The following is a 27,811-nucleotide window of genomic DNA, read 5'->3' on the forward strand; positions in this document are numbered from 1 at the left end:
TGTCTTTCCCAAAGCACGTTTTGTGGAACTGGGCCTTTAGGGCTGCAGTTTCCTGCACAAATCTTGGCCTCCGTATTTTCTCCTGCAGTCTGGTTTCTGGTTTGGATGCGCTCAGATGACCGGTGTCTCCCGGCTCGCTAACACCCCACAGGAGGTAAGTGTATAAAAGGCCAGAGGCCACGGTTGTTCATGGGAGGAGGACTACCTGGCAAAGGTGGGTGGTTTCCATGTGGAATACTGTTGAGAAGTGCTCCAGGGCAGGGACTGACCAAACTTTTTTAGTGGTCGAGGCACTTGTCTGAATTTCTTGGGATGAAAATCATTCCTAGCAGGTCGCTGGTCTCATCTGGTTGCAAAGATAAGTCATTTTTCTTCTGCATCTTTTCAACACATTGACCTTGCAATGTCTGCACGTGGAAGCGTCTCAGAAGTGTGACCAGGATGACCTTCATCATCACCATGGCAATGTATTTTCCCGCACAGGCCCGGGGCCCAAAGCCAAATGGCTGAAAGTACCTGTAAGGAACCTAGGAAAATGATCAGACAGTTAGCCCGAGAAGTAAAGGCTAGAGTCATGCATATCTGTTTGATTCACCCTGAAAACACTGTGAGTCAGAATGCTCGGTTTCGGCGACTTGGCCATACTGCTCCTTCACGGAGAGGAATGACTGTAACTCAGATAAGCCTCTTTCTCCCTCCAGTTTGATTCACCCTTTGTGTTACGGACACAACTTCAAACAATCCCCTGTTTTGCTTTTCATGTAAATACTCAGCTAGCTCTGTGGGAAGACCATGGCTTTACTGCTGTTCTGCCAGTCATTGAGGCAAAGATTGTTTTTGTGCCAGGGCATATAACATGATGACAAGGACAAATTTAGGCAAAGGTGTGGATTCCCTGTCTATTAGTGCCAAGGATCTAAATATATTTAGTTATACAAATATTTAATGGGACACCTCTGCCTGTCTTGTCCCCATTTGGACTCACATAGTGCCTGGCACTTAATACACGCTCAGTAAGTTATTTTTGACCAATTGCCAACATGGCGTGGGTTGCTTATCTAGAAATGGAATGAATTAGACAACTGGTTTAACTAAGATCATATTTCCATATGCAAATGGAAAAAGGGGACACAGAGGGAACTATCAGGATAATTCAGGTTAAAAAAGTCATTGCCTAGAATTGACATAATGGAGGCAGAATCTCCAGTACACCTCAGTTACAGAAAAAGAAGAAGCTGAGGCTCTTGTAATTACAAAGTCGTATATAGAATGAGGCCTAGTGCTTGTGGGGCCATTTGAGAAACCAAAGGCCCACTGCCAAAACCAAATCTTTTCTTCTCACTTGATATCCATCTGAAGCAGAAGTGGATTTCCTTGACTTAGATGATGCTACGGCTGAATCTACATGGTGACAAGGTGATAAGTTTAAATGGAAAAGTTAAGTTTAAATGGGTTGGTTAAAGAAAATTTGCCTCATTTTAAGCAAATTAAGGGCCTGAATTATTCACCTTTTGACCTATTGTGTACCTCCATGAAGACATTTCTGAGAGCTGGAGAGCCAGCCTCCTTGCCTTGAGGACAGACATGGTAGCCATGTTCCAAGCTAGGAGAAATGTGTTTTCCTGGTGAGGTGTGAAGAGAATGAGTAAATAGAATGAAATATACATGGTACAAACACAGAAACAGAGAGGACTTAAGAGTTGACATTTTCAAGAGTGGCACACACAGTTTTAAGGAAGGGCTCTTACATTCTTGGCAAAGTTTTCAAGAGTAAATTCATTGGGCTTGGGGAAAAACTCGAGTCTATGCATTCTTCCAATATTCAGGATAATGTTAGTCCCCTTTTTCACTGGGTAGCCATCGATGACATCATCCTCTAAGGCTTTGCGCATGACCAGGTCCACAACAGGCTGGTACCGCATGCTCTCATAAATAAAGTTTTCTACCACTTTTAGTTTTTGCATATCATCAATCCTTATGTCTCTTTCAGCTGTGGGATCAGATAAAAAGGACAAAGTAGGTCATGTTAGTTTCAACATGTGATGGGCATAAAACTCATAGTTTCAGATCAGTATAGTTATAGGTCAGTTCGGTCTTGGTTGAAAAAATTTATATATATAATTGTAAAATATTTTATGTTTGGTCCACAGAGTGTCTTATGAAAATTCAGGTTTGAAGTCAATTATCTTAACATCTGAGAGATTTCATACAAATGTCTGGATTTGTATAGAAATTAAAAAACAGGTTACATTGGACTCACATCCCCACATGACAATAGTTAGCTGAGGGTGGGTGGCTGATGAGCCCTTTAGAGGAACTTCCTCTCTGCAGCATCATGTAGACCGACCTAATCTGCTTCAAACATTTATTGCCACCTGTGTGGTTCTTGAGTTTTGTCCCCTACTCTAAATTCTAGAAGACGTTCATTCCTCCTCTAGTCAAGTGAGATGGTGAGATTAATGATGTTCACAGAAATTTTCTCTTCTGGTATCCAATGCAGTCATCTGTCAGAAAATATCACTGATAGCTACCCACCACCAGTCTCTCCCATCAGGAAACTTGCACAAGCCTCTTAGATAGCCTCATCCACCACAGGGCAGACAGCAGAAGCAAGAAGACCTACAATCCTGCAGCCTGTGGAACAAAAACCACATTAACAGAAAGATAGACAAGATGAAAAGGCAGAGGGCTATGTACCAGATGAAGGAGCAAGGTAAAACCCCAGAAAAGCAACTAAATGAAGTGGAGATAGTCAACCTTCCAGAAAAAGAATTCAGAATAATGATAGTGAAGATGATCCAGGACCTTGGAAAAAGAATGGAGGCAAAGATCAAGAAGATGCAAGAAATGTTTAACAAAGATCTAGAAGAATTAAAGAACAAACAAACAGAGATGAACAATACAATAACTGAAATGAAAAGTACACTAGAAGGAATCAATAGCAGAATAACTGAGGCAGAAGAACGGATAAGTGACCTGGAAGACAAAATGGTGGAATTCACTGCTGCGGAACAGAATAAAGAAAATGAATGAAAAGAAATGAAGACAGCCTAAGAGACCTCTGGGACAACATTAAACACAACAACATTCGCATTATAGGGGTCTCAGAAGGAGAAGAGAGAGAGAAAGGACCCGAGAAAATATTTGAAGAGGTTATAGTCGAAAACTTCCCTAACATGGGAAAGGAAATAGCAGCCCACGTCCAGGAAGTGCATAGAGTCCCATACAGGATAAACCCAAGGAGAAACACGCCAAGACACATAGTAATCAAATTGGCAAAAATTAAAGACAAAGAAAAATTATTGAAAGCAGCAAGGGAAAATTGACAAATAACATACAAGGGAACCCCCATAAGGTTAACAGCTGATTTCTCAGCAGAAACTTTACAAGCCAGAAGGGAGTGGCATGATATACTTAAAGTGATGAGAGGGAAGAACCTACAATCAAGATTACTCGACCCACAAAGGATCTCATTCAGATTCGATGGAGAAATCAAAAGCTTCACAGGCAAACAAAAGCTAAGAGAATTGAGCATCACCAAACCAGCTCTAGAACAAATGCTAAAGGAACTTCTCTAAGTGGGAAACACAAGAGAAGAAAAACGTACAAAAACAAACCCAAAACAATTAAGAAAATAGTCATAGGAACATACATATCAATAATTACCTTAAACGTGAATGGATTAAATGCTCCACCCGAACCAAACAGGGTTGCTGAATGGATAGAAAAGCAAGCCGTATATATGTGCTGTCTAAAAAGTCCCATTTCAGACCTAGGGACACAGTCAGACTGAAAGTGAGGGGATGGAAAAAGATATTCCATGCAAATGGAAATGAAATAAAGCTGCAGGAGCAATACTCATATCAGATAAAATACACTTTAAAATAAAGAATGTTACAAGAGACAAGGAAGGACACTACATAATGATCTAGGAAACAATCCAAGAAGAAAGTATAACAATTATAAATATGTATGCACCCAACATAGGAGCACCTCAATACATAAGGCAACTGCTAACAGCTATAAAATAGGAAATCGACATTAACACAATAAGAGTGGGGGACTTTAACACCTCACTTACACCAATGGACAGATCATCCAGACAAAAAATTAATAAGGAAACACAAGTGTTAATTGACGTAATAGACCAGATAGATTTAATTGATATTTATAGGACATTCCATCCAAAAACAGCAGATTACACTTTCTCCTCAAGTGCACACAGAACATTCTCCAGGATAGGTCACATCTTGGGTCACAAATCAAGCCTCAGCAAATTTAAGAAAATTGAAATCATACCGAGCATCTTTTCTGACCACAACGCTATGTGATTAGAAATCAATTACAGGGAAAAAAAGATAAAAAACAGAAACACATGGAGGCTAAACAGTACATTACTAAATAACCAAGAGATCACTGAAGAAATCAAACAGGAAATCAAAAAATACCTAGAGACAAATGAAAATGAAAACAGGATGATCCAAAACCTATGGGATGCAGCAAAGCAGTTTTAGAGGAAAGTTTATAGCAATATAAACCTACGTCAAGAAACAAGAAAAATCTCAAGTAAACAATCTAACCTTACAGCTAAAGGAACTAGAGAAAGAAGAACAAACAAAACCCAAAGTTATCAGAAGGAAAGAAATCATAAAGATCAAAGCAGAAATAAGTGAAATAGAAACAAAGAAAACAATAGCAAAGATGAATAAAACTAAAAGCTGGTTCCTTGAGAGGATAAACAAAATTGATAAACCATTAGCCAGACTCATCAAGAAAAGGAGGGAGAGAACTCAAATCAATGAAATTAGAAATGAAAACGGAGAAGTTAAAACAGACACCGCAGAAATACAAAGCATCCTAAGAGACTACTACAAGCAACTCTATGCCAATAAAATGGACAACCTGGAAGAAATGGACAAATGCTTAGAAAGGTATAACCTTCCAAGACTGGACAAGGAAGCAATAGAAAATATGAACAGACCAATCACAAGTAATGAAATTGAAACTGTGATTAAAAATCTTCCAACAAACAAAAGTCCAGGACCAGATGGCTTCACAGATGAATTCTATCAAACATTTAGAGAAGAGCTAACACTCATCCTTCTCAAACTCTTCCAAAAAATTGCAGAGGAAGGAACACTCCCAAACCCATTCTATGAGGGCACCATCACCCTGATACCAAAACCAGACAAAGATACTACAAAAAAATTATAGACCAATATCACTGATGAATATACATGCAAAAATCCTCAAGAAAATACTAGCAAACAGAATCCAGCAGCACATTAAAAGGATCATACACCATGATCAAGTGGGATTTATCCCAGGGATGCAAGGATTCTTCAGTATACTCAAATCAATCAATGTGATACAGCATATTAACAAATTGAAGAATAAAAGCCATATGATCATCTCAATAGATGCAGAAAAAGCTTTGGACAAAATTCAACAGCATTTATGATAAAAACTCTCCAGAAAGTGGGCATAGAGGGCACCTACCTCAACATAATAAAGACAATATATGACAAACCCACAGCAAACATCATTCTCAATGGTGAAAAACTGAAAGCATTTCTTCTAAGATAAGAAACAAGACAAGGATGTCCACTCTCACCACTAGTATTCAACATAGTTTTGGAAGTCCTAGCCATTTCAATCAGAGAAGAAAAAGAAGTGAAAGGAATACAAATTGGAAAAGAAGAAGTAAAACTGTCACTGTTTGCAGATGATATGATACTATATATAGAGAATCCTAAAGATGCCAGCAGAGAACTACTAGAGGTAATCAATGAATTTGGTAAAGTTGGAGGATACAAAATTAGTGCGCAGAAATCTCTTGCATTCCTATACACTAATGTTGAAAAATCTGAAAGAAAAATTAAGGAAACACTCCCAGTTACCATTGCAACAAAAGGAATAAAATACCTAGGAATAAACGTATCTAGGGAGACAAAAGACCTGTATGCAGATAACTATAAGACACGGATGAAAGAAATTAAAGATGATACCGACAGATGGAGAGATATACCATGTTCTTGGATTTGAAGAATCAATGTTGTGAAAATGACTGTACTACCGAAAGCAATCTACAGATTCAATGCAATCCCTCTCAAATTACCAATGGCATTTTTTACAGAACTAGAACAAAAAAAATCTTAAAATCTGTATCGAGACACAGAAGACCCTGAATAGCCAAAGCAGTCTTGAAGGAAAAAAATGGAGCTGGAGGAATCAGACTCCCTGACTTCAGACTATACTACACAGCTATAGTAATCAAGACAATATGGTACTGGCACAGAAACTGAAACATAGATCAGTGGAAGAAGATAGAAAGCCCAGAGATAAACCCACGCACCTATGGTCAACTAATCTATGACAAAGGAGAAAGGATATACAATGGAGAAAAGACAGTCTCTTCAATAAGTGGTGCTGGGACAACTGGACAGCTACATGTAAATGAATGAAATTAGAACAATCCTTAACACCATACAAAAAAATAAACTCAAAATATATTAAAGACCTAAATGTAAGACCGGACATTATAAAACTCCTAGAGGAAAACATAGGAAGAACACTGTTTGACATAAATCACAGCAAGATCTTTTTTGATTCACCTCCTTGGGTAATGGAAATAAAAACAGAAATAAACAAATGGGACCTAATGAAACTTAAAAGCTTTTGCACAGCAAAGGAAGCCGTAAACAAGACAAAAAGGCAACCCTCAGAATGGGAGAAAATATTTGCAAATGAATCAACGGACAAAGGATTAATCTCCAAAATATATAAACAGTTGATGCAGCTCAATATTAAAAAAAAACAAAGAACCGAATCCAAAAATGGGCAGAAGACCTAAACAGACATTTCTCCAAAGAAGACATACAGATAGCTAAGAAGCACATGAAAAGCTGCTCAACATCACTAATTATTAGAGAAATGCAAATCAAAACTACAATGAGGTATCACCTCACACCAGTTAGAATGGGCATCAGCAGAGAATCTGCAAACATCAAATGCTGGAGAGAGTTTGGAGAAAATGGAACCCTCTTGCACTGTTGGTGGGAATGTAAATTGATACAGCCACTATGGAGAACAGTATGGAGGTTCCTTAAAAAACTATAAGCAGAATTACCATATGACCCAGCAATCCCACTACTGGGCATATACCCAGAGAAAACCATAATTCAAATAGGCACATGCACCCCAAAGTTCATTGCAGCACTGTTTACAATAGCCAGGTCATGGAAGCAACCTAAATGCCCATCGACAGACGAATGGATAAAGAAGATGTGGTACATATATACAATGGAATATATCTCAGCCATGAAAAGGAACGAAATTGGGTCATTTGTAGAGATGTGGATGGATCTAGAGACTGTCATACAGAGTGAAGTAAGTCAAAAAGAGAAAAACCAATGTCGTATATTAACACATATATTTGGAACCTAGAAAAATGCTACAGATGAACTGGTTTGTAGGGCAGAAATTGAGACGCAGATGTAGAGAAGAAACGTATGGACACCAAGCGGGGAAAGCAGTGGGGGGTGCGGGTCGTGGTGTGATGGATTGGGAGATTGGGATTGACATGTGTACACTGATGTGTATGAAATGGATGACTAATAAAAACCTTCTGTATAAAAAAGTAAAGAAAATTTTTTAAAAAAGAGAAAAATATCACTGTTAGTCTGTCCTCCTCATCTCATCAAGGACAACCTGGGTGGTAAAGTGGCAAGAACGCCCTCTCTCCACCACAACAAATGGGGTGCCTCATCAGCTCCAGGTGAGCTGGGGATTGATGGACACCTCCATGTCTCAGCTTGGCTCGACACTGGTCAGAGAGGCTTGGATTACTCTCAGAATTGGCAAAACTTCAAAGCATCCTGAAATGGGCTACTGTTTTTGCAGAATGAAAGTCAACCCAGGGTCCTGAGGCAGCTCTGTCTCCTGTACAGTTAGGTTATTCAGGAGTGGTCTCACTTGGTTAGAGAACTTTAACAACACAGCCCCTCACATACTGCTTTTCGAACACAGCAAGAGTCTAATGGGTGTATTTATCTGTGGTGGGGAGTTAGAGGGCAGATGATGGAGAAGGTAACAAAAGGCATACTTTTAGAAGTAATTACCAGTCCTGTGGGTCTAGGGGGAACAAGTATACATGTACTAGTGGTTGTCCCAGTTTTATCTTTCAAGAGGACTGTCGTGTCAGGGGGATATCAAGGGGCACAAGAACTTTTCATGTCTCAAGGAAATTGTATTAAAGGTTTATGATCTCAAGAGCAGTTTCCCCTGTGTTGCCTGTACCCCCATCATTCTGTGACTCTCTCTCACTCCACTGAGCTTGTTTCTTGAATTCTCTTTTTCTCACGAGACTGAGAGCCCAGGACTGCAGGGATGGCACTGGCTTGTTCACCGCGGTGCCCTTGCACCTGGCACAGGACCCATAACCTGAAAAGGGTGCTTGAGAAAACATTCCAGAATTTGAAACCCGGATGTCATTCTGGCTCCTTGCTATCTACCTTCGCAGGCAGTGGCCCTCCTATGGCAACGCGTCTGCAGAACCCTTTCACATATTTAATCCGTGTATGAAATTTCCCCTTGTCATCTGTTTCAAGCAGCACTCAAATGGTTTTAAAGATAAATAAGATAAAAAGTTTAAAAAATACATGGTGCCTTTTAACAACAAAATAGGTTGTTTCACAGAGACCTGTAAAGTCAAGAAAGAAAAATCTATATCATTACTGATACCTCTTCGCATATGTCTGAAATGTGTTCCTAAAGAGATTACTTATGTGAAGCACACTCCAAATAAGGCATTCTGTTTTCTCCAGAAAGCAGTTCTGACTTCTTCTGAACGTGGCAGTGTCTCCAGGGAAGGGTGGGGATATCCAAAGCAGTGGCAGAGTGATGCTGAAGCAATGGCAGAGCAGGGAGGGGACAGAGTGGGGAAGAGCTGAGCAGGGACCTGGAGGCTCTCCTGCAGAGGAGGAGGAGAGGGTGGGGGAGGGAAACTGATCGCTCCCCTGCCTCTGCTATCATCACCCTTACCTCCTCCCTCTGCCACCACCTGGAAGAATGGGCTGCTTGAAACCCAGAAACACTGCAGAAAATGATAGCCATTTCCCTGGGTGGACCGTCAAAAGCCTTTTGTCACTGATAAGGTAGCAAATCCTTGTGGATGATCCCATGTTTTTTTACACACAGACAAATAGAACCGCATATATGTGTTTATGTGCCCATCAAAAAAGACCTTGAAGAATACACATCAAAATATTAACAGTGGGGCTTCCCTGGTGGCGCAGTGGTTGAGGGTCCACCTGCCGATGCGGGGGACATGGGTTCGTGCCCCGGTCCGGGAGGATCCCACATGCTGCGGAGCGGCTGGGTCCGTGAGCCATGGCCGCTGAGCCTGTGCGTCCAGAGCCTGTGCTCTGCAATGGGAGAGGCCACAACAGTGAGAGGCCCGCGTACAGCAAAAAAAAAAAAAAAAAAAAAAAAAATTAACAGTGATTCCCCCTGGGGAATGGGAAGGAGAGTGGAAGGGATCAGGAAATAATACTTTCTGCTTTATACATCTCTCTCTTATTTGGATTTTTTTCCAGCCAGCGTGTATTTTTTTTTATATTAGAAAAACACAGAAACCTGTTTGGCATAATGAAAATACGACACATTGACTTGCTCTGTTGTTCTCTGGGTGGATTCTAATAAAGATTTTGACATAAGATTCTTAGGACCTAGAAGCTGATATTCAGAAGGAATTGTTTTCTAATCTCTATTATTTGCTTGATAAATTCTTACCAACAACAGTCTGGATTTCCTTCATTATTGCCTCTTCAACTAGGGGGTGCTTTGCAATGAGAAACAGCATGAAAAACACAGAGACGGACATGGTGTCTGGTGCTGCAATCAGCATTTCCAATACGCACTGGTTCACATTCTCTCTTGTCAGGTCACCACGTTTCTGAACAATTGAAAGCGGGGAGAAACATTGGCAACGTGAATGAATGGTTCAGAACAGGAGGGGAGGTGGCGCTCAAGGATTAATAACCTCAACAAAATGAAATCATAGAAATTATGTGTCTCTGTGTCTGATGATGGACATTTGCATTAACAATCTTCATCTCAAAGCTGAAGAACTTAACGCAATATCTATGTGTTCAGTGTCTTTGGATTCCCCAGTTTTCCTATTTTTATTGTGCAGAAACACAGAAGTTTCAGTCTTAAAGTTCAATCTTACCTGACTGTCTAATAGGGGGCTATTGGATTGGGCATTATAGAAATACTGGAGCATATAGTCAAAGCAGAAACATGCAACAGTTAACAGGAGAGAATTTTTAGACACTGATACAGTCATACACGTATGTTGTGTGGGAATTAGGGTCAGTTCAGGTCTGTACCTCAGCCAAAATCAACTCAGTGGTGAAATCCATTGAGTCTTCCAGTTTCTCTGCTATGAAAATCCTGCGTCTTTTTTTTTCTACCAGAATTTCCATTTCTTCTTTCAGCTCCTCGCTGGAAAAAACAGTGTAAATATTATCTACTTGTACACAGATATGACATCTAGATAAATGGATTTGTTTGCCATGTTTAAAAGTAAAATGATCTGCTTTAGTGGAAGCCATTAGTGCTCATGAATAACTGAATTTATACTTAATTCTTCACAAATATTCTTAAATTACATATTATATCATGTTAAGGAACCAGAGTTAGCCCATGTATCTCGGCAGTGGTAGCAAAATCAAGGCTGTAACTGTAGTTAAGGGATGAAAACTGGTACCAAATGGCTAAATCCAATTATGTTTTCTGCTATTTGATTGGGCCAGCACAGTGCTTAAGTTAAACATCAAAAACCAAAGCCAGTGAATGCCTTTAGTGGGAGCATGCACTCTCCAGTCTCCCACGGGCACCTCCATTTCCTGTGTCTTACATCCACCCAGCCCACTTTTATCTGCATAGTCTCGAAGACAATTGAGTTTGAGGTTCCTCTTCTACACAGGCAGGAAGTATTTTTCCTGATATTTATCTCATACCTTGCAGTTTCTGCCTCATAGTAACACTAAGTAAATATTTGTTGAACGAATGACTGTCTGCATCAATATACATATGCCTTTTGACAGTGTGCAGGAGGGAAAAACACCTTCGACAAAGGGTCAGGTTCTGGTCCAGGTTGTTGTCGTTCCACGTAACCTAGTTTAAGTCTCTGAGTCTTATGTCTCTTTTAAAGTGAAGGGATCAGGCTAGATGAACAATAAGGCCACCTTGAGATCTCAATTCTGTTATCTTTGACTTTGTCTTTAAGTGTATGCATTCACATATAATTGTATTGTTCCCCAATCTCAGGGAACAGTATTCTGTATTATGTTAAATGTACAGTAAATCTTTCTTTCAAATTCTTGTTGACACAGTTGCCTACACGCTTAAATACTCTGTTGACCTAAATAGCCTCTATGTTTACTTCAGTTCAACAGGAAAAGTAACAGAGGATTCTTTAAGATACCTCCTATCTTCAAAAGTTTTTTGGGGGGGCATCTCAAGGAAGATGTTTAAACATTCTGAGAGATATTCTTCAGGGTAGTATTTTCATTGTGTCATTCTAAATAAGGATGCCTACTATTGTTTATCTCTGTAAGTATGCTTTATAGGCGCGCGCACAAACACACACACACACTCACCATTCCAGACATACAGCAGGGATATATTCACGTTTATTCATTTACCTACCCATCCATTTGTTCAGCAAATATTTGTTGAGTATCTCCTACATTTATTCAATAGTGGGCTAGAATGCTCATAGCATTCCTACCTAAGCAGTGGCTCCCAAATGGCCTGGGATGTGTTGAAATGCCCCTAGACTTTGAATTCCTAGAGAATTTCTTGATGGAGCTGCATCCACTTCTAAGCATCTCCTTCCTCCCTGGGCCAGAATCAGGGGCCTGTGAATATCCACTGGGATTCCTCCTATTCAGGTTAAAATTTGCTTCTGCTTAAATGTATGTATTTGAATTTGTATGTCATTAAAAACTAGGAGAATTGAGTTAAATGTCAGTTTACAGGAAATAAGAAGTCTCTGACTTACAAATTATATTGCAAGAATTCCTCTGTTTGTACGAAAATAATGGTGGCTATGTTCCTAGTCCAGGCCACAAACACTTATTTAATGTATTCTGAGACTGAAAAACCTACATTTGACAAAACAAAAAGTAGAAAACAGTACTGTGCTAATATTGGGAATTCAAAGAGGGAAAAATATAAAATTGAATAAATAGGGATGGAAGTAGATGTCCCAGAAACCTTTACATAAATATATTTTTTAAAATATTGGTATGAAAGACAAATTCTATATGATCTCTCTTATTTGTGGGATCTTAAAAAAACAATAACAAAAGGAGAAATCCCAACCTCAGTTTTACAGGAAGAGATTGGTGATTGCCATGAGTGCTGGGGGTAGGTTGGGTGTGAAATGTGTGAAGGGGGTCAAAGGTACAAACTTCCTTCCAGTTATATGATCAATAAATCACGGGGATGTAATGTACAGCATGATGTCTACAGTTAATATACAGTATTGCATATTTAAAAGTTGCTAAGAGAGTAGATCTTAAAAGTTCTCGTCACAAGGAAAAAGTTTTGTAACTATGTATGGTAAAAGATGTTAACTAGATTAATTGTGATGAACATTTCTCAATATATTCAAATATTGAATCAGGCTGTACACCTGAAACTAACATAATGTTATATGTCAATTATGCCTCAAAAAAAGTATCAGCATTATTGCAATGGAATGCAGGGGAAGGAGATTAAAAGATTTCTTTAGGTTTTTACTGCTCTAGATCAGAGGAGATAGTACATAGTGAACTAACCATTGGCAAATTTATATAGAGAGGGAATGTTGTTGAGATAATTTTAAAGAAACCAAAGAGAAACTGTTATACAGTCTCATGCAGTAAGTTTCTATGGGCCTGCTGACCATAGTGAAGCTAAACTAATGACCAAGTTTAACTGCGGACCAATAAGACTCTTGAGACGACCACAAATTCTGACAGCAGTGAAGAGATGAACCATTTATCTTACCGATTCAAGTCACAATAAACTCCGGTAGAAACAAAGAGAAATGTTTAAAGGACCAGGTGTCCAAATCATCCACCTAATACTCATCATCCGCTTGAAATACATAAAGCAACATCAAGCTGACTACCTGGAGACTAATACTACTGAATTTCAAAACACGCAAACAGGATGAAGTTAGCTCTTCAAACAACTTTGGGAAATTGTAGAGATGGAGAATTTAAGATAGTCAGGGACATCTGGGAAAGATATGAACAGAGGGATGGGGAAAACTAACATGTTTATTGCCTACTATGTGTCATGCTTTGTGCTGATTGCCCTTCATAGAGGATCTCATTAACCTGTATTGCCACCACGGAGGGTATGTTATATTTTACTTTGAAGAACTTCCCAAGGACATTTGGTTACTAAGTGGTAGAGATAGGATACAAACCAGGTCTGTCTACCTTTAGATCCCCTGTGCTTTCCACTGGTGGTTAGAGGTGGCATGTATACTGGCTGGCTACTTACACTCTGAAAACCATTGATTATCCAGTAGGTCATTGGGCATTTGTCTAGTCTTCTGCTAGACTAGTCTGACACCAAAGCAAAGCCATTTAATGACAGTTTTAGGATCCCCCAAGATATAAGATGCATAACTAAACAAACAACACGTCTTAAAAAAGTTCATCATGAAAAAATTCTCTTGCAACTACTGTCAATTCTGACAAATTGAATTAAGTTAAATTCATTCAGAAGCAACACAACAATAAAATGATTTATGTTTCCATTTTTCCAGACATGCAAAGAGAATTTTGACTAATGATAAGGATAGGTTCAGCCAACCCTTCTCTCAACTCAAAATACACAGCAGTGTCCTAGTTCCAGAGATGGAGCTCTCAGCCTCCTAGGGGAAAACTGCCCTGGGCCAAAGTCTTCCTTTCCTCTGTGGTCTGGCCACATGCTGCCAAATTGCTGTAAGAAGTGTTTCACCGGCAACTTAACAGCTCCCTTGCGGTCTGGAGAGGAGAAAGCTTGCCGAAGAGGCCAGCAATAACTAAGACACAACACAGATCAATCCAATCTCAGCAATAAATATTCCAAAATATGTTACTTACACAGACTTTTCATACTTTCTGCGTAGCCAAGAAATCTTAAAGAAGATGTCTGGTTTGAGAAGGAGAGCTTGCCATGCATCAAAATAACCCTGGATTTTAACCACGATGGCCCTTTCTGGAAAAACAGAAAAAGATCAGAACAGATGAGCAAAAATGTGAGCCCAAGAATGGTACACTGCTCAGAGAAGATCCCCTGTAGACTTTCCTACCATCTGGGACTCTAAGCAGGTCAAGGTTCCACCTTCACTGGGTGTTTCAGCCAGGGGAATGCCACTAAACAAATCAACACTAATTTATTCTGCTTGGCATCTAAACTGGCCACGTTAACCAGAGATTTGCCAGTTTTCAAGTTTGTGCTAGAGACACAGCCTAGAATCTCACACGCTTCTCCATGGCTGAGCCTCCAACTCCCTTCTGTTTACCTGACCGTTTGAAATGAGAAGTAATTAATGCTGTTATGGCCTCAATTCTGGTGCCTGGAAAGGCAAAAAGCCTCCCCACTCTGTTTATATTTCAGTCCAGAGTGTAGAATTCATCTTGGAATCTTCAGTGCCTTGTCCTGAGTCTTGTGCACAGTCAGATCTTAACGGATGTTCTTGAATTAAATTGAATACTAGAGAAAAGAAAACCCCTGCTTTTTTCAAATTACACACAAGAGAAGGGAAGAGACATGAAGATGCAGAAACTGCAGTTCATAGAAATGAAGAAGCTTGCCCAACGTCATACAGCCAGTGGCAGGAAGTCCCTAGGCTGGAGCTCGATTCTGTCTGACCTCAGGGCCATGTCCTTTCCTCTTTGGTGCACTGAGTCCCTCAGGCCAAATGAGAGTTTAACAAGGACCCGGTGAGCAGAGGGACATACACATAAGTCTGTATGGGTTATGAAGGTTCTTAGACCGCAGTCTGCATCCATAAGTTAACAGAGAGCTGTACAATTCCCTTTACTTGATCCCTCCTAAGAGTCAAGGCTAGTGGGGAACCAAAGAGCAGGGACTTCTAAAATAGGTACCTGTCATATCTTAGGAGAGATGTACATGGAACAGGCAAACAGGACTTTCAGAGTCCCTGTGTGAAAGGGGATAAGGCAAGAGGCTGTGACTTTCAGAGTGAATGGGGCTCCCATCCTAATGTCAATCAGATGGGGTTCCTATGACTCTGGTAAGGAATCATTAAAGAGCCGGGGAGATGAGGCGAGGAGAGTGGAGCGGAGAAAGGGAGGGCTTATCGCTTGTCTGCTTGTCCAAATGTGGTCAATCAGGGAGCAGGTGTGATAGCTCAGCCGGTTTGGACAAGTGTGAAACTCGTGCCTTGTTCTTGTGCCTGTGATGTTCTTCCTTCAGATCTGCACATGGCTCATCGTCACACTTCATCTGGGCTATTTTCAGACATCCTCTCCACAGAGGCCTTCCTGACCACCCTTTCTCTCCACAAGAGCTTCAGCCTCCCACTGACCTCCCCCTTCACTTTCTAGCCCTTTGCTCTACTTTTTTTTTTTGAGGTATGCGGGCCTCTCACTGCTGTGGCCTCTGCCATTGCGGAGCACAGGCTCCGGACGCGCAGGCTCAGTGGCCATGGCTCACGGGCCCAGCCACTCCGTGGCATGTGGGATCCTCCCGGACCGGGGCACAAACCCGTGTCCCCTGCATCAGCAGGCGGACTCTCAACTACTGCGCCACCCGGGAAGCCCTGTTTTTTTTAAGGCACTTATTATAGCCTAATATATTACTAGATAGTTAGTTGTTTACTGTCCATATACCCACTAGGATGTAAACTCTTTGAAGGCAAGGACTTCGTCTTGTCCAACTGGTCTATCCCCAGAACCTAAGTCTGGCATAAAATAGGCAATCAATAAATATTAGTTGAATGAATGTATGAATCAATGAGCATTGCTAGAAATCAAGTCAGGAGAAATTACATTAAGCTGACAGCAGCAGAATGGAATGAATCCACATGATTAATGTTTGTTCTTTTGTTGGCGGTAGAGTTGCATGTATGTGTTTAATATTTGATTCTGTAATATAGTGAGGAAAGCAGTTTCTTGAGTGAGACATCTTGCAAGGATTGTTATAAATGCTAAGTGACAAAGTTTATGTGAAGCAAGTTTTTATACTGCTTGGCACATAGTAGATACTAAATTTATGTTATCATCATCATTTCCAGCAGCCTCAGTACCCTTATCATCATATAGAATCAAAATTTTCATACTTAGTGGCTTTGAGGGAGAGGTGTGTATGTACATTTATGTGTGTGTGTAGATATATGGAATGTGTCTATGTGTTTGTGTGTGTATATATATAACTATACATACATATATACACATATATATGTCTATATCATGCCCAAAAGAATGGTTGGTAATGGTTAAATACATAGGTTTGGTGGTAGGATATATTTATGACCAAATCAAATGATCACATCTGTTAAGTTTCAGCTGTGGGTAGAATCCTATTTTCTAGAGCAATGAAGAGAGATACAAAAGAAATAGAAGATGGCCCCTTCTGTGGATATTTATGACCTTATAAGTGAACAAGGCAGACATACCAGGAAAAATATTTGGGAATACTTAGAAGGGTTTAAAGAAGAGCAGTATGCAAAAGAACATATCTTTGCTTGAGTCCGTTATCCTTCTTCTCATGCCCTGTTTAATACAGGGCTGAATGTCAAGTCATAAGAATGAAAATTTCAGGGCTTCCCTGGTGGCGCAATGGTTGGGAGTCCACCTGCCGGTGCAGGGGATGCGGGTTTGAGCCCTGGTCCGGGAGGATCCCACATGCCGCGGAGCGGCTGGGCCGGTGCACTGCAGCTGCTGAGCCTGCGCTCTGGACTCCACGGGCCACAACTGCTGAAGGCCGCCTGCCACGGCTGCTGAGGCTTCCGTGCCTGGGGTCCGTGCTCTGCAGCAGGAGAGGCCACAGCAATGGGAAGCCCATACACCACAATGAAGAGTGGCCCCTGCTTGCCACGGCTAGAGGAAGCCCGCGCACAGCAACGAAGACCCAACACAGCCAAAAAAAAAAAAAAAAAAGTAAATAAATATATTTTTTAAAAAAGTGAAAATTTCAGTACCGTTCAAGGGGATCCCCAGGAAGAGCTTGTTAGAGGTGTCCAGCATGATGCACCGCACGAGGGTCAACACATCCACATAGCCCGACTCGTTGCGGACCTCCTCCAGCCTGTCCAGATGCTTGGTGATGGAATCAGCACAGACGGTCACCGTGTGCACCAGGCCGGAGCCAGACAAAGCTGAAGGGTACACGTCACAGTGAGCCGCCTCCAACTCCAGGGCACACAAACTATCAGGCAATTTTGGCTTTTTATGTTTGGAGCTTAACTGACGACAAATTTTTATTCAGTAAATGGGTGGAAATTTTCATATTCTTTTCATTTTTCTATATTCTACTAATTGTCTACTAGAAAGTATCACTTTTATGATTAAAAATGAATGAATGAATGAATGACAAATCTTTTTAAAACAAATGATTCACAATTAAACTTTTATTCTACCTATGACAAATCATTTGTGAGATTGCAAATGAAACATTTAGTATTTGTGATCATAAATTACAAATCAGTAATTTTCTATATTATGTACATTTCTCTCTAAAGAAGGTTTGGATTTCACTTGGGTGATATTTTATGTTTCAATGAGTGGCAGAATATTGCTACAGAAGTATTCAAATTGGATCTTACTTTTTAGATCTAAGGTGCTTCCTGTTTAATTGTAGTTCATATGTGTAAAGTCCTAGTCTTATAAACTACCAAATGTATCCTTAATTTTGGTTTCTCTTCAAACTACATCCAGATTAATTGTACTCAATCAATGTCATAACAACAAAACAAAACTTTGTTGGTTGAACAGTCTTCTTCACAGGACTGGGAACACTGGGGACAGTGATAACCTATTAGCATTGTACTTCAAGTCCATAGTACAGGGTGGCCCTTGATACATATTTGTCAAAAGGAGGAATGAATGAATGAATAGATGAATGAATGAATGAAACCAGGTAGAGTGAACTGGCTCTGATCTCTCTCTTTCTTGGCTCCTGACCATCTGAGCATCTAGTGGTCCTAATGGTAGGTGGTCTAACATGAGTTTAACTCTTAAAGTCCTCCTTTCTCTGTTTGTTCAAGGTTGCTCTAAGCTTTCTTTAGGAGTAATCTCTCTTTTTTACGTCTTTTTTATTCAGACTTGCTGTTAAAGTCAGAGCCCGCAAACAAAGCAAATCAGCTGTGCTGCAGAAGCCCCTGAAGGCACACTTTGCAAATAAGAAAGGAAACCTGGTGAGTGGCCCTAGAGTCTAAGCATTTCCACCCATGTGTAAAAAGGAAGTTTGGGTTGGCAGCATACGTTCTGACTTTAGGAGGGACCTGGAGGTATGAAAGGCCAGGATGCTGTTTCCTGGGTGACTGTCACAATCACAAGTGAGATAAATGATTCCTCAATGAATCAGTCCTTTGCATGGAAGGGTTGGCTTTGTTTATCACTCCCAGACTGATGTATGATTTGCCTCTACGTTCAAGAGCTTGAAACCACATTTCAAATGTATAAACCACATTTCAAATGTATAAAAGGAATGGGGAGCCTTTAGAACCTGGAAAAGGCAAGGAAACACTTTTTCCCTAGAGGCTCCAGAAAGGAACACAGCCTTGCCAGTGCCTTGATTTTAGCCCCGTGAGACCCATGTCAGACTTTTGACCCATAAAACTGTAAGGTAATGAATGTATAGTTTGAAGCCAAAGGCTTCCATTCCAGCAGCATATATAGTAAAGGGGGAAACCACTAGATAAGGAGGTTTGTAATCCAGTCTCTGCTCCTCCATACCTGGCTATGTTGCCTGGAGGAAAAATCACAAGCTCTCTAGAAATGTACTCCTTAAGTATAAAACTCAGAGTCTGGATGGAATGACATATACAACTCTTCTCAGTTCTAAAATTCTGTAATTTATTTGCAAATTGCTATTTTAAGATATCTGGGATGTCAGCCAGTGATTCAGCAAACATGTTGGTTATGCTAAATCAACTATATGGCTGACATACTAAGTTCTTAACTGAAGTGATCTTAAGTATATAGGGTGCCAATTCTCCTTCACATTCATGAAATTGTTTGTGGGTCAACAAGAAGGACAGAGTTTGTGTTGGGTGAATATGTAGGCTCTGGAATTGTATCCTGTGCTACCATTTGCTGTTGGTGGAAACTTGGGCAAGCTATTTAAACTCTTTATGCCTCAGTTTTCTCAGCTGTAAAATGGAGGTGATAAGGGTATTTAACACATGGGGTTGCTGTGGGATTAAAGTTATCAAGGGCTTAAACAGTGCCTACTACATAGTACATGTATAATGAATGTTAGCTCTTACTGTTTCAAAACTGTGAAGCAGCAGAAGTTAAAAATGATTTCAAGAAGGCATATTCATAGACAAAAGAGCAGAATGTAGCCAGACATCTGAATACCTTTCATAAAGTAAGTTCTAACAGCTTTCCAGAGGACTGGATTATTGTTAAATATGACGCCTTTCTCATGCATGCCAATGCACTGCAACCCAAGTTTGCTGCCGAATCGGGATGTGTAGTGACTGTGCTTCATTACGTGGAACACGCTTGAGGACCTGCAGAGAAAGCAAACCTTGGAGTTACTTGTTGAGGGTCAGGAGAACTCAGTGTGATGAGTTTGCCTACCAGGTGGCTCTCATACCAAATGCCTGTTGATCTAAATGCAATGCATAATTTCTAGTATTCAGATTAAATAAGCACTTGTGTTAGCACAAGAACTTCCTTCTCCAGTTGAAACATTTCTACTGCTAGCTCTCTGTTTGAGCATCACTAAAGATCAACACACACACGCACACACACACACACACATACACACACACACACAGAGTTATTCGTTATTTCCCCTTATCTAACTCCAAGTCACTAAAATACTCCCCATTACTGTTGTCAGAGCTACAAGGCTGTAAGAAACTGAACCCTCCACACCACCATATTCCTGAGAGCCTCCAGCCTCCAAGCAGTCCCTCTCCAGACAGTGCTCCCCATGCAGAAGTGAGCCTCATAATCGGAAGTTGCTGGAATACCTGAAGTCTTATCTCTTTAGTTTGGAAGCAGCAGTTCTGCCTTGTACCACCCGTCCCCCAGAGGCCCTAATCAGGCCTGGCCCCTCCAGGGGAGTATCATTATAGGACTGAAGGACATCTCCTGGGCACCTCTGGCCCTGGGCTTGGCTGGCTGGGCTGGCCTGGAAGGCTCTCTGTGGTGGTGACAGCAGCTGTCTTGGGGCTCTGCGTCCATCATGATTCATCAAGGTCTCCAGGGTCACAGAGTTCTCCCAGGACATAGGACACGCTGAGCCATTAGATAGCCCTTGCTGTGGCAACCCTGGGACCTTGCCAGGAACCCAGGCTTCCTTGAACTTCCTGGTTCCTCTTCCACTGCTCTGCCCTCTATTCCCACCCCCAGGCCTGGCTCTTAAGGCCTGAGCTGGGTCTTCAGAGCAACTAGGAAGGAGCAGGCAGCCCCTCCCCACCCATGTCCTCCTTCAGGTCTTGCTTCCTGCCCCAAATCCTACTCTAATTGGGGCACGATAAGGCAATGAGCATTATAACATGTTGTAAAATCCTAGCTGAAGACGTCATGGGGCCTCCGTGTGTGAGGAGAATATTGTCTTCTTAGGACAGTGGTACAGAATTCTTCTGCAGAGAGACTCACTTTGTTGAGAAGATGTTTCAATAAGATTGATTATAAATTAGGCTATGGCATTGGAAGTATAAATTGATCATTTAAATAATTTAACATTTGAGAGCATAAAGGATAAATGGATAGTTAGTCTCTTCAGGATAAAAGATGGGGTGGCTTTATGTCTTCTATTGTATTTTCAATACGCAAATCCAGATACTTCAGTTTGTATTCCAGGGAATTAATTTGACTGATACATAGATAAAATTTTGTCCTGTATATGACATCATGCTATAGAAGGGACTGAAATTCTTATTAACTAATAGACTTCAGAATTCTAGCTATTCGTACCGTCCCCTAAATCACTCTGTAATCAAAGCAGCAAGTAATTTGTATACTCTTTACTCACAAACTCAGATCTACAAATTTTAAGTGATTAGTTGACAAACAGAATACTATTTTTCTGCTCTGACCTGTAGAGCTTTTGAGTATATCATAAAATACGTTGGTCTGTCCATATGTTTTGAGGAATTACTGGTCAATTAAAAACTTCAACCCAAATAAAGAGCGAACGATTAAGTCAGTTGTCCTTTAGGGGGCGCCAACATCTCAGTTATCCTGAGACAGAGGCTCTGACTTGGCAAAAAACAAAGTAGGGAAGACAGAAGTGATACACACAGCAAGCAAAGTGTCACCAAGGATGAGCAGTTTAAAATAAGGTCACTTATCAAAAGTAGGCTGGCTTTATCTAACTGGAGTAAATCAGGAAAATGAAGAAGGGAAGGTTGGTGATGAACTAGGGTTGCCAGCCCAGAGCTCCCCTGATATTCAGGAGAACATTAGAGATCTTCCCACAATGCGGGCCGGCCTGTAACACCAGGTGAGGGAGATGTTACATTGACTGACTGACTGACTGACTGACTGGCTGGGAGAGTGAGGACTTCTTACCACTGAGGAGAGACAGTGTGAGTCCCCAACCTCAGAAGGAACAGTGGGTAGTGTAAGATGCCTGATCCCTGGGGTAATTATTCTTCTTGAAACATGACTGAAGTCAAAAGACATCCCCAAAGATGGCAAACCTAACGTCTCTTCAAAATGAAAAGTAGCCAGGAAGTAAGTCCTTAGGTGGTAAAGAAAAAGCCACCCTCCCGTTCTGAGTTTAAAGAACTCACACACCTGTGGTCAGGTTCAAGATTGATAAGTACTAGAAATAGGGGGGAGACAATCAATGGAATATTTGATACCAAACATTTAAAAACACATGCCTTGTGTAGACCTGTTCTGTGCCTGTGACTTATACTCCATCAATCCTACCACATTTTCCCTGTCCTTTGCCCTCTAATATCCTTACCCAGGTTTGATACTGAGGTCACTGCAAGAGAAAAAGAATCTTTGTAACAGAGAGTTCTGACTGTAACCACCCTAAGCTGACCAAATTTAGTATCTCTAGTATGGGAACACCTTCCCTGGTCTCTTGATGTGATGCAATGTGAAGTGCCTAGGACTAACAGGAACGTATTATTACGCAACAATTAACCTGAATCGAATAGAGCCTATAGACCTAGTGTTCAGTTTATAAGCAATACCGGGAATAGAAGAATATGTTCAATGACACCATAATGAGATACTGAGAGAGATTTGGAATGTGGGACGTCCTGTAAGACAACTGATGTGGTCTCTTCAGAAGGTCAAGGTCATGGGGAAAAAGGGCGGAGGACTGCTCTTCTAACTTTCCTGTTCATTTGAACTTTTCATACTAGAAAGTTGGAAAAATATTTTCTTGTCGATCATTAGAGTCTCTCCCTTCCATGCATCCTCAAGTCCCTTGACCCTCTGCTTACTTTGTCCTAGTTGCCTGGTAAAACCTCAACCCTGGCTAAATCCAGCTCTCAGTTTAGCTTACTCTGTGCTTGCACCTGGCAGTTGAATGGGGCCAGGGAAAAAACCATACACGCACATGGACACACACACACACACACACACACACACACACAAACACTGGCAGGTCTCAGTTAAATTCAAGTGAGCCCTTAGTGCAGCTGGCAATTCTACTACATTTCCCAAGTCCAGTCACTCTCTCACTTTCCTGGATGACTGTTATATCCTGTCTCCTCTGTCCCCCAGTGTTGTACTTCTCACCTTTATTTCAACTACAGACTTCATTTCCTATTTTATTGAGAAAACAGAAGCAACTGGAACCTCTGCAAGTCCAACCACCAGGATCAGTGCCCATATATTCAGCCTTCCCTCCTGTTACTGTGGATGAACTTGCGTGTCCCTTTTCAAGGCCACATCCACTTGTTACCTGGACCCCCTTGTCATCTCACCTGGCACACTCCTCCTGTCTGCTGCATCAACACTTTCGTCTGTAACTCATCATTCCCATCAAAACACACATGGTTAATATCTTGTATCTTAACAAATAAAAGCTCCTTGGACCAAACATCCCTTTCATTTCTCTGCCTCCTTTATGGCAAAAGAGTGTCTGTACCTGCTGCCTCCAATTCTTCTCTCCCCATTCTCTACAGTGGTCAGACTTTTGCTCCCAGCACTGCATAGAAACTGCCCTTGTCAAGGTCACCCATGACCTCCCTGGTGCTAAATGCAATGCTCACATCTCCGTCCAGTCATGTGGCACTATCTGGAGAGTTGACAATTCCATCCTCCCTGACAGGCATTCTCTCCTGGCTTTCAGACCTCCACACTCTCTTGGTTTTTCCTTCTCTGTGTGGTTGTCCTTCTCAGCTTCCTTTGCTAGCTTCTGACTACAGTCGAAGGTCTGAATGGTTAGAACTTCCTTCTTAATATCCTATTCAGCAGTACTAGGCAAGTCAAGTCAAAATATCTGAAATGGAATCCTGATTTCTCCCCATCCCGAAGTTGCTCCACCCACCTCATCTTCCATATAGCCCATATCTACCTGATAATGGTGTGGACAACCATCCTGGGTTTCCCAGCTTAAAAATCCCACAACGTGGGAAATCCTCTGGTTCCAAATAAACCAAGACAGTTGTTCATCCTACTGATAATACTATGTTTTAGCCTTTTATTGTTGGTATATTAATACTGCAACAATATATTCCTCTACAAGGGTAGGGATTTGGGAGTGATTTGTTCATGATACCTGTTGTACATAATAAGTTCTCAATAAATATTTATTTAATGAATGAATGGAGAGCCAATAATTTCTATGATAGTTTAGGGTCATCCAGTGCTTAGTATAAATTCTAATAAATAAATGTACATTTACAGAATAAAAGAATGAATTTCCTATAAATTCGGAAATGACTAAAACAGGTATACAAATTCTATAACCTTAACTGTTATGTTAATTGCTAACATATGGCCAAATATCATCCTAATTATCATGTTAAATGCCAGTTCCTCTTTATGGATGCTATTCACATTCTATTTTTGATATTCATGGCAAACACTAACATATACACATGACATACAGTGTCATGCATAACTTCTGTAGAACCTCAATAATTTAGCGCATCTCTGCCTGGGGAATCATGCATACTTTATCTACAGGTGATCAGATGGATCTCTCCCCATAGCCCCCAGTTGCTCAGGCAGAATCGTGGCAGCACTGGTGCCTGACTCCCACCCCATCGTGCTCCAAAGTTCTGCAGCCCCCCACTTCAGAACTAAGCTGCTTGGAAAAGTTGGCCCATAATCTCTACACAGGTGTAATAACTACAGACGTCAAAATTTTCAGAAGAGAAAATACCTGGCATATTATTCAAAGAAAAAGAAAGAGCTTTCTGACATCCAGTGGGGTCTTTTTAAGAGGTATGGGTAGTTCTGGAAGGACCTGAAGAGCAGGCAAGGGAAGATGGGGACAAACATGTCCTATTCCTGCGGGGAGCTCATCCCTTAAGAAAATTGAGCGGCTGGGAGGCAATTAAGGAGAACACAGAGACTCCAACCAGAGAAAAGCCTGTGAGGACAGGAAGGGGAAAGAACTGGGAAAGCTGGGGGAAGGGCAGAGTGAGTTTTGTCATGTTCTCAGCATGAATCAGCACCTGACCCTGTCAGGGTCACTAAGGTCACTTTCCTAATTAAGACAGCAGTTGCCAGATGCTACCTGCACTGTAAGGAGGATCCTATTTCAGCAACTGGTCAGGGTTCCTGGGAATTTATCTGGTGATCTAAGTACCTAGTGTCTAAGAGCAATTTCTGTCCTGGTCCTCTGGTCCTTTCTCATGTGCTTCATTCTTCCCTTCATATCTAGTCTTGCACTCCCAGCACCTGAACTACACTTAAGGGTAAGAAAATTAGACAGAACTCCTCCAACCTGCTTAGGTGTTTCCCCAGGGAAAGGCCCTCTACTCTGGAAGCTTCTTACCTTTTTTCCTCCTCAAGCTCTGTAGCACGTTGGAATCATTTGGGGGCCTCTAAACACTACGGATGCCCAGGTCCCTCCTTCCCAGGAGACTGTAAAAGTTGGGTTTGTGGCCTGGGCATTGGGGTTTTGAACAGCTCCTTGGGTTACTTTAATATGCAGCCAGGGTGAGAAGCACTGTCCTAGATCCTGAGCTGCAGGCATCATCCTTCATTTAAAAAGTAGTAAAAACACATCTTTAGCAACAGACATCAAGATATCGAAATAAGTTTGTTTAGTTTTTAATATGAAAATTCCAGCCTTGATTTTTAAATATGTCCCCGATTATTAACAGACTTACTTGCTAATAATGAGGGTTTCCTCTCCATATATCCAGACTCTCACGAATTCACCATACGTCTTGTTGTAGTAATTGCAGGCACTGCCATTCCCCATCCAGAGGAACCTGCAGTAGGAAATGAGGGGTCCAATTCCCAGAAAGTAGCCAGGACCTAGGAAAGTCATCAGATCAGTCAGTATTTCTGCAACACCAAAAAGAGCGATTGCTTTAAATTAACTGCTATTCTTGTTCTTTTGATCTGGATGTCCTTTTATATCTTCTGATGTATATAGGTGAATCACACACACAAAATGATTAAAACAACAACACAAGTTAACATGATGCTCTTCACAGCTCCATGAGTAAAAAGTAGTCCAGAGTCTACACCACTCCAGTTCCATTTGGTCTCAAGCATTTCGGTCTGAACGGACTGAAATAGGTGTCTACTCTATTCTTGCTGTGTTAAATGGTGTCAATGAGTTTCAAATACAAGTCAATCAGTCCCTCTTGTAACAGGCATGAAAACCAGGACAAGTGACAAGCTGACAGGTCTGTCTGGCTGCGTAGTTTTGTCTGAAAACTTTGGGTTTGAAAGCACCAGTCAATGGAATGGGTGGGTTTGAATTAGTCTGTGGTTTGGGTGTCATCTTTTTAACTGTGAGAAACATGGCCTGCAAAGACAATGTCCCAACAAAAAGCATGCATTTCTTTTTTATTTCCTTCAAAAAGGATTTGGTTTAAGAAGAGAATCTTAAGCTAAATCTCATTAGACAAAATAAAGCTAAGCACTGAGGAATGAGGCAGTGTGTCTGATCTGTGTCTAGACCAGAGTCTGAGTCTAGTGATGTGGTTTTAGTGAAGAGCCGTGGCTCTTACACCCTTGCTGATGTAGGCAATGACAGAATTGTGAGGAGTGTGAATCTGGTGAGCAGCCAGGGGAGTTGCTGTTGCTTGTATCAGAGAACAAACTTGGTAGCTTGATTTTAGTGGTGGTGGTGAAAAGTTCGTCAAAAGCTTGTTGGAATGGTTTTACGAGCTTTATTGTAAAGTTATAACATTTCTGTATCTTACTCCTTTAATTCCATTCTGTCAGTGAAATAGTCGTTCAGCCAAAACTCACACAACTATCTGAGACAGTACAGTGCTGATAATTTAGATAATCTAAGTTTTTGGGTGAATCATTTAAATTGGATGTTTAAACCCAAATCTGGCAAACAAGGTTTATTCCTTAACTTTGAAGTAGCTGGGTTAATGTGGAAAAGATTATCAGGGTATTCTTTTTGCCCTTAGTGGAAAGTCTTTGTTAATGTCTATATAAGCAAAACAAGTTTGGGAGTCTTGGGGTCAAGGGGTCTTAATCTTAGGATTGTTCTAATAACATTATATGTAGATGATTGACTTACAGAATTTTTTATGGGACTGGGAACACATGCCTGCCGTGAGGAATTTTCCAAGAAACTACAAAGCCGTCTGATATTTCTGGGAGTTCTGAGTTAATCTGATAGTGTAGAGTGGTGTTGTTTCTACTGGGATTATCTGGATAATTATATTATACTCTACTTTTGATTGATCCACAGAGCTTGTGGAAGATTTTTTTTAGATTTTCAAGGGAACTATAGTGATCCCCATTTTTCATCCACTGTCCAGGTCCCATCTACCCCTTGTGGTGGCACCAACATCACCACCATGCCCAAAAATAAAAAAAAAATAAAGAATGGGGTAAAGAGAAGGAATAGGTTCAAGAAAGGGAGAGGGCAGAGGACATGGATGAGGTAAAGTGGGAGGGAGACAGAAAGGAGTACAGAAAGCATTCCAGAGACATTTTCACCTTTAGAGCAAAATTGGAGTGAATTTAAATTAAAAAAATCCAAAACCTGGAATATTACCTTGTTCCACCGCATCTTAAATTTACTTTAAAGGATACTTTTGCCAAGTCTATTTTACCGAAACAAAATGCAGACTGGAAGGGATTATCTAAGATTTTTTTAATGCTTTCATTTAATATATGCAGATAATTGGTAGAAAAATGTTCACCTGAATTCATTTGCTAATATGCCTTGGGCTTCAGCCATCTCCTCAGGTTTACTCTTCGCTGTTTTGCAAATTTCCTTTACTTTCATGGACGAAAAGCCCAAGGAAACACTCTCCTTAGATACAGAACTAAATGACTGTGTTACCTGGTATTGAGGATGTGTTTTTATAATTCCAAACCAAGAGAAGAAAGCCAGTGAGCAGCAGGATTGCAATGCTGGCAACAGGCACAACTTCAGTCACCATGCTGATGATGTTATAATGCACTGAGTTCAGCACTTCCAAAACCAT

The 27,811-nt window shown here is 40.9% G+C and overlaps 1 protein-coding gene across 1 annotated transcript; it reads right to left on the reverse strand.

Annotated features, from left to right (window-relative positions):
* Positions 1–278: 278 nt before the first annotated feature.
* On the reverse strand, positions 279–27,811 carry LOC132531413 (aromatase-like). The gene is made up of 9 exons (XM_060169153.1): positions 27,667–27,811; positions 25,511–25,661; positions 19,602–19,756; positions 17,219–17,395; positions 14,154–14,268; positions 10,392–10,506; positions 9,793–9,955; positions 1,749–1,990; positions 279–527 (listed from the first exon to the last, which is right to left on the reverse strand). Exons 1-9 carry the CDS (start codon positions 27,809–27,811, stop codon positions 279–281), a joined length of 1,512 nt encoding a protein of 503 aa, XP_060025136.1.

This window comes from Lagenorhynchus albirostris, chromosome 1 (assembly GCF_949774975.1).
Source record: "Lagenorhynchus albirostris chromosome 1, mLagAlb1.1, whole genome shotgun sequence".
Taxonomy (NCBI): domain Eukaryota; kingdom Metazoa; phylum Chordata; class Mammalia; order Artiodactyla; family Delphinidae; genus Lagenorhynchus; species Lagenorhynchus albirostris.

Excerpts from the sequence above, each read along its gene's own strand:
- LOC132531413 (XM_060169153.1), bottom strand. The coding sequence starts at position 27,811 with ATGGTTTTGGAAGTGCTGAACTCAGTGCATTATAACATCATCAGCATG. Across the intron at positions 10,507-14,153 it reads AGAAAGTATGAAAAGTCTGT|CGAGGAGCTGAAAGAAGAAA; the intron begins GTAAGTAACATA and ends TGTTTTTTCCAG. Across the intron at positions 9,956-10,391 it reads CTGAGTTGATTTTGGCTGAG|AAACGTGGTGACCTGACAAG; the intron begins GTACAGACCTGA and ends TCAATTGTTCAG.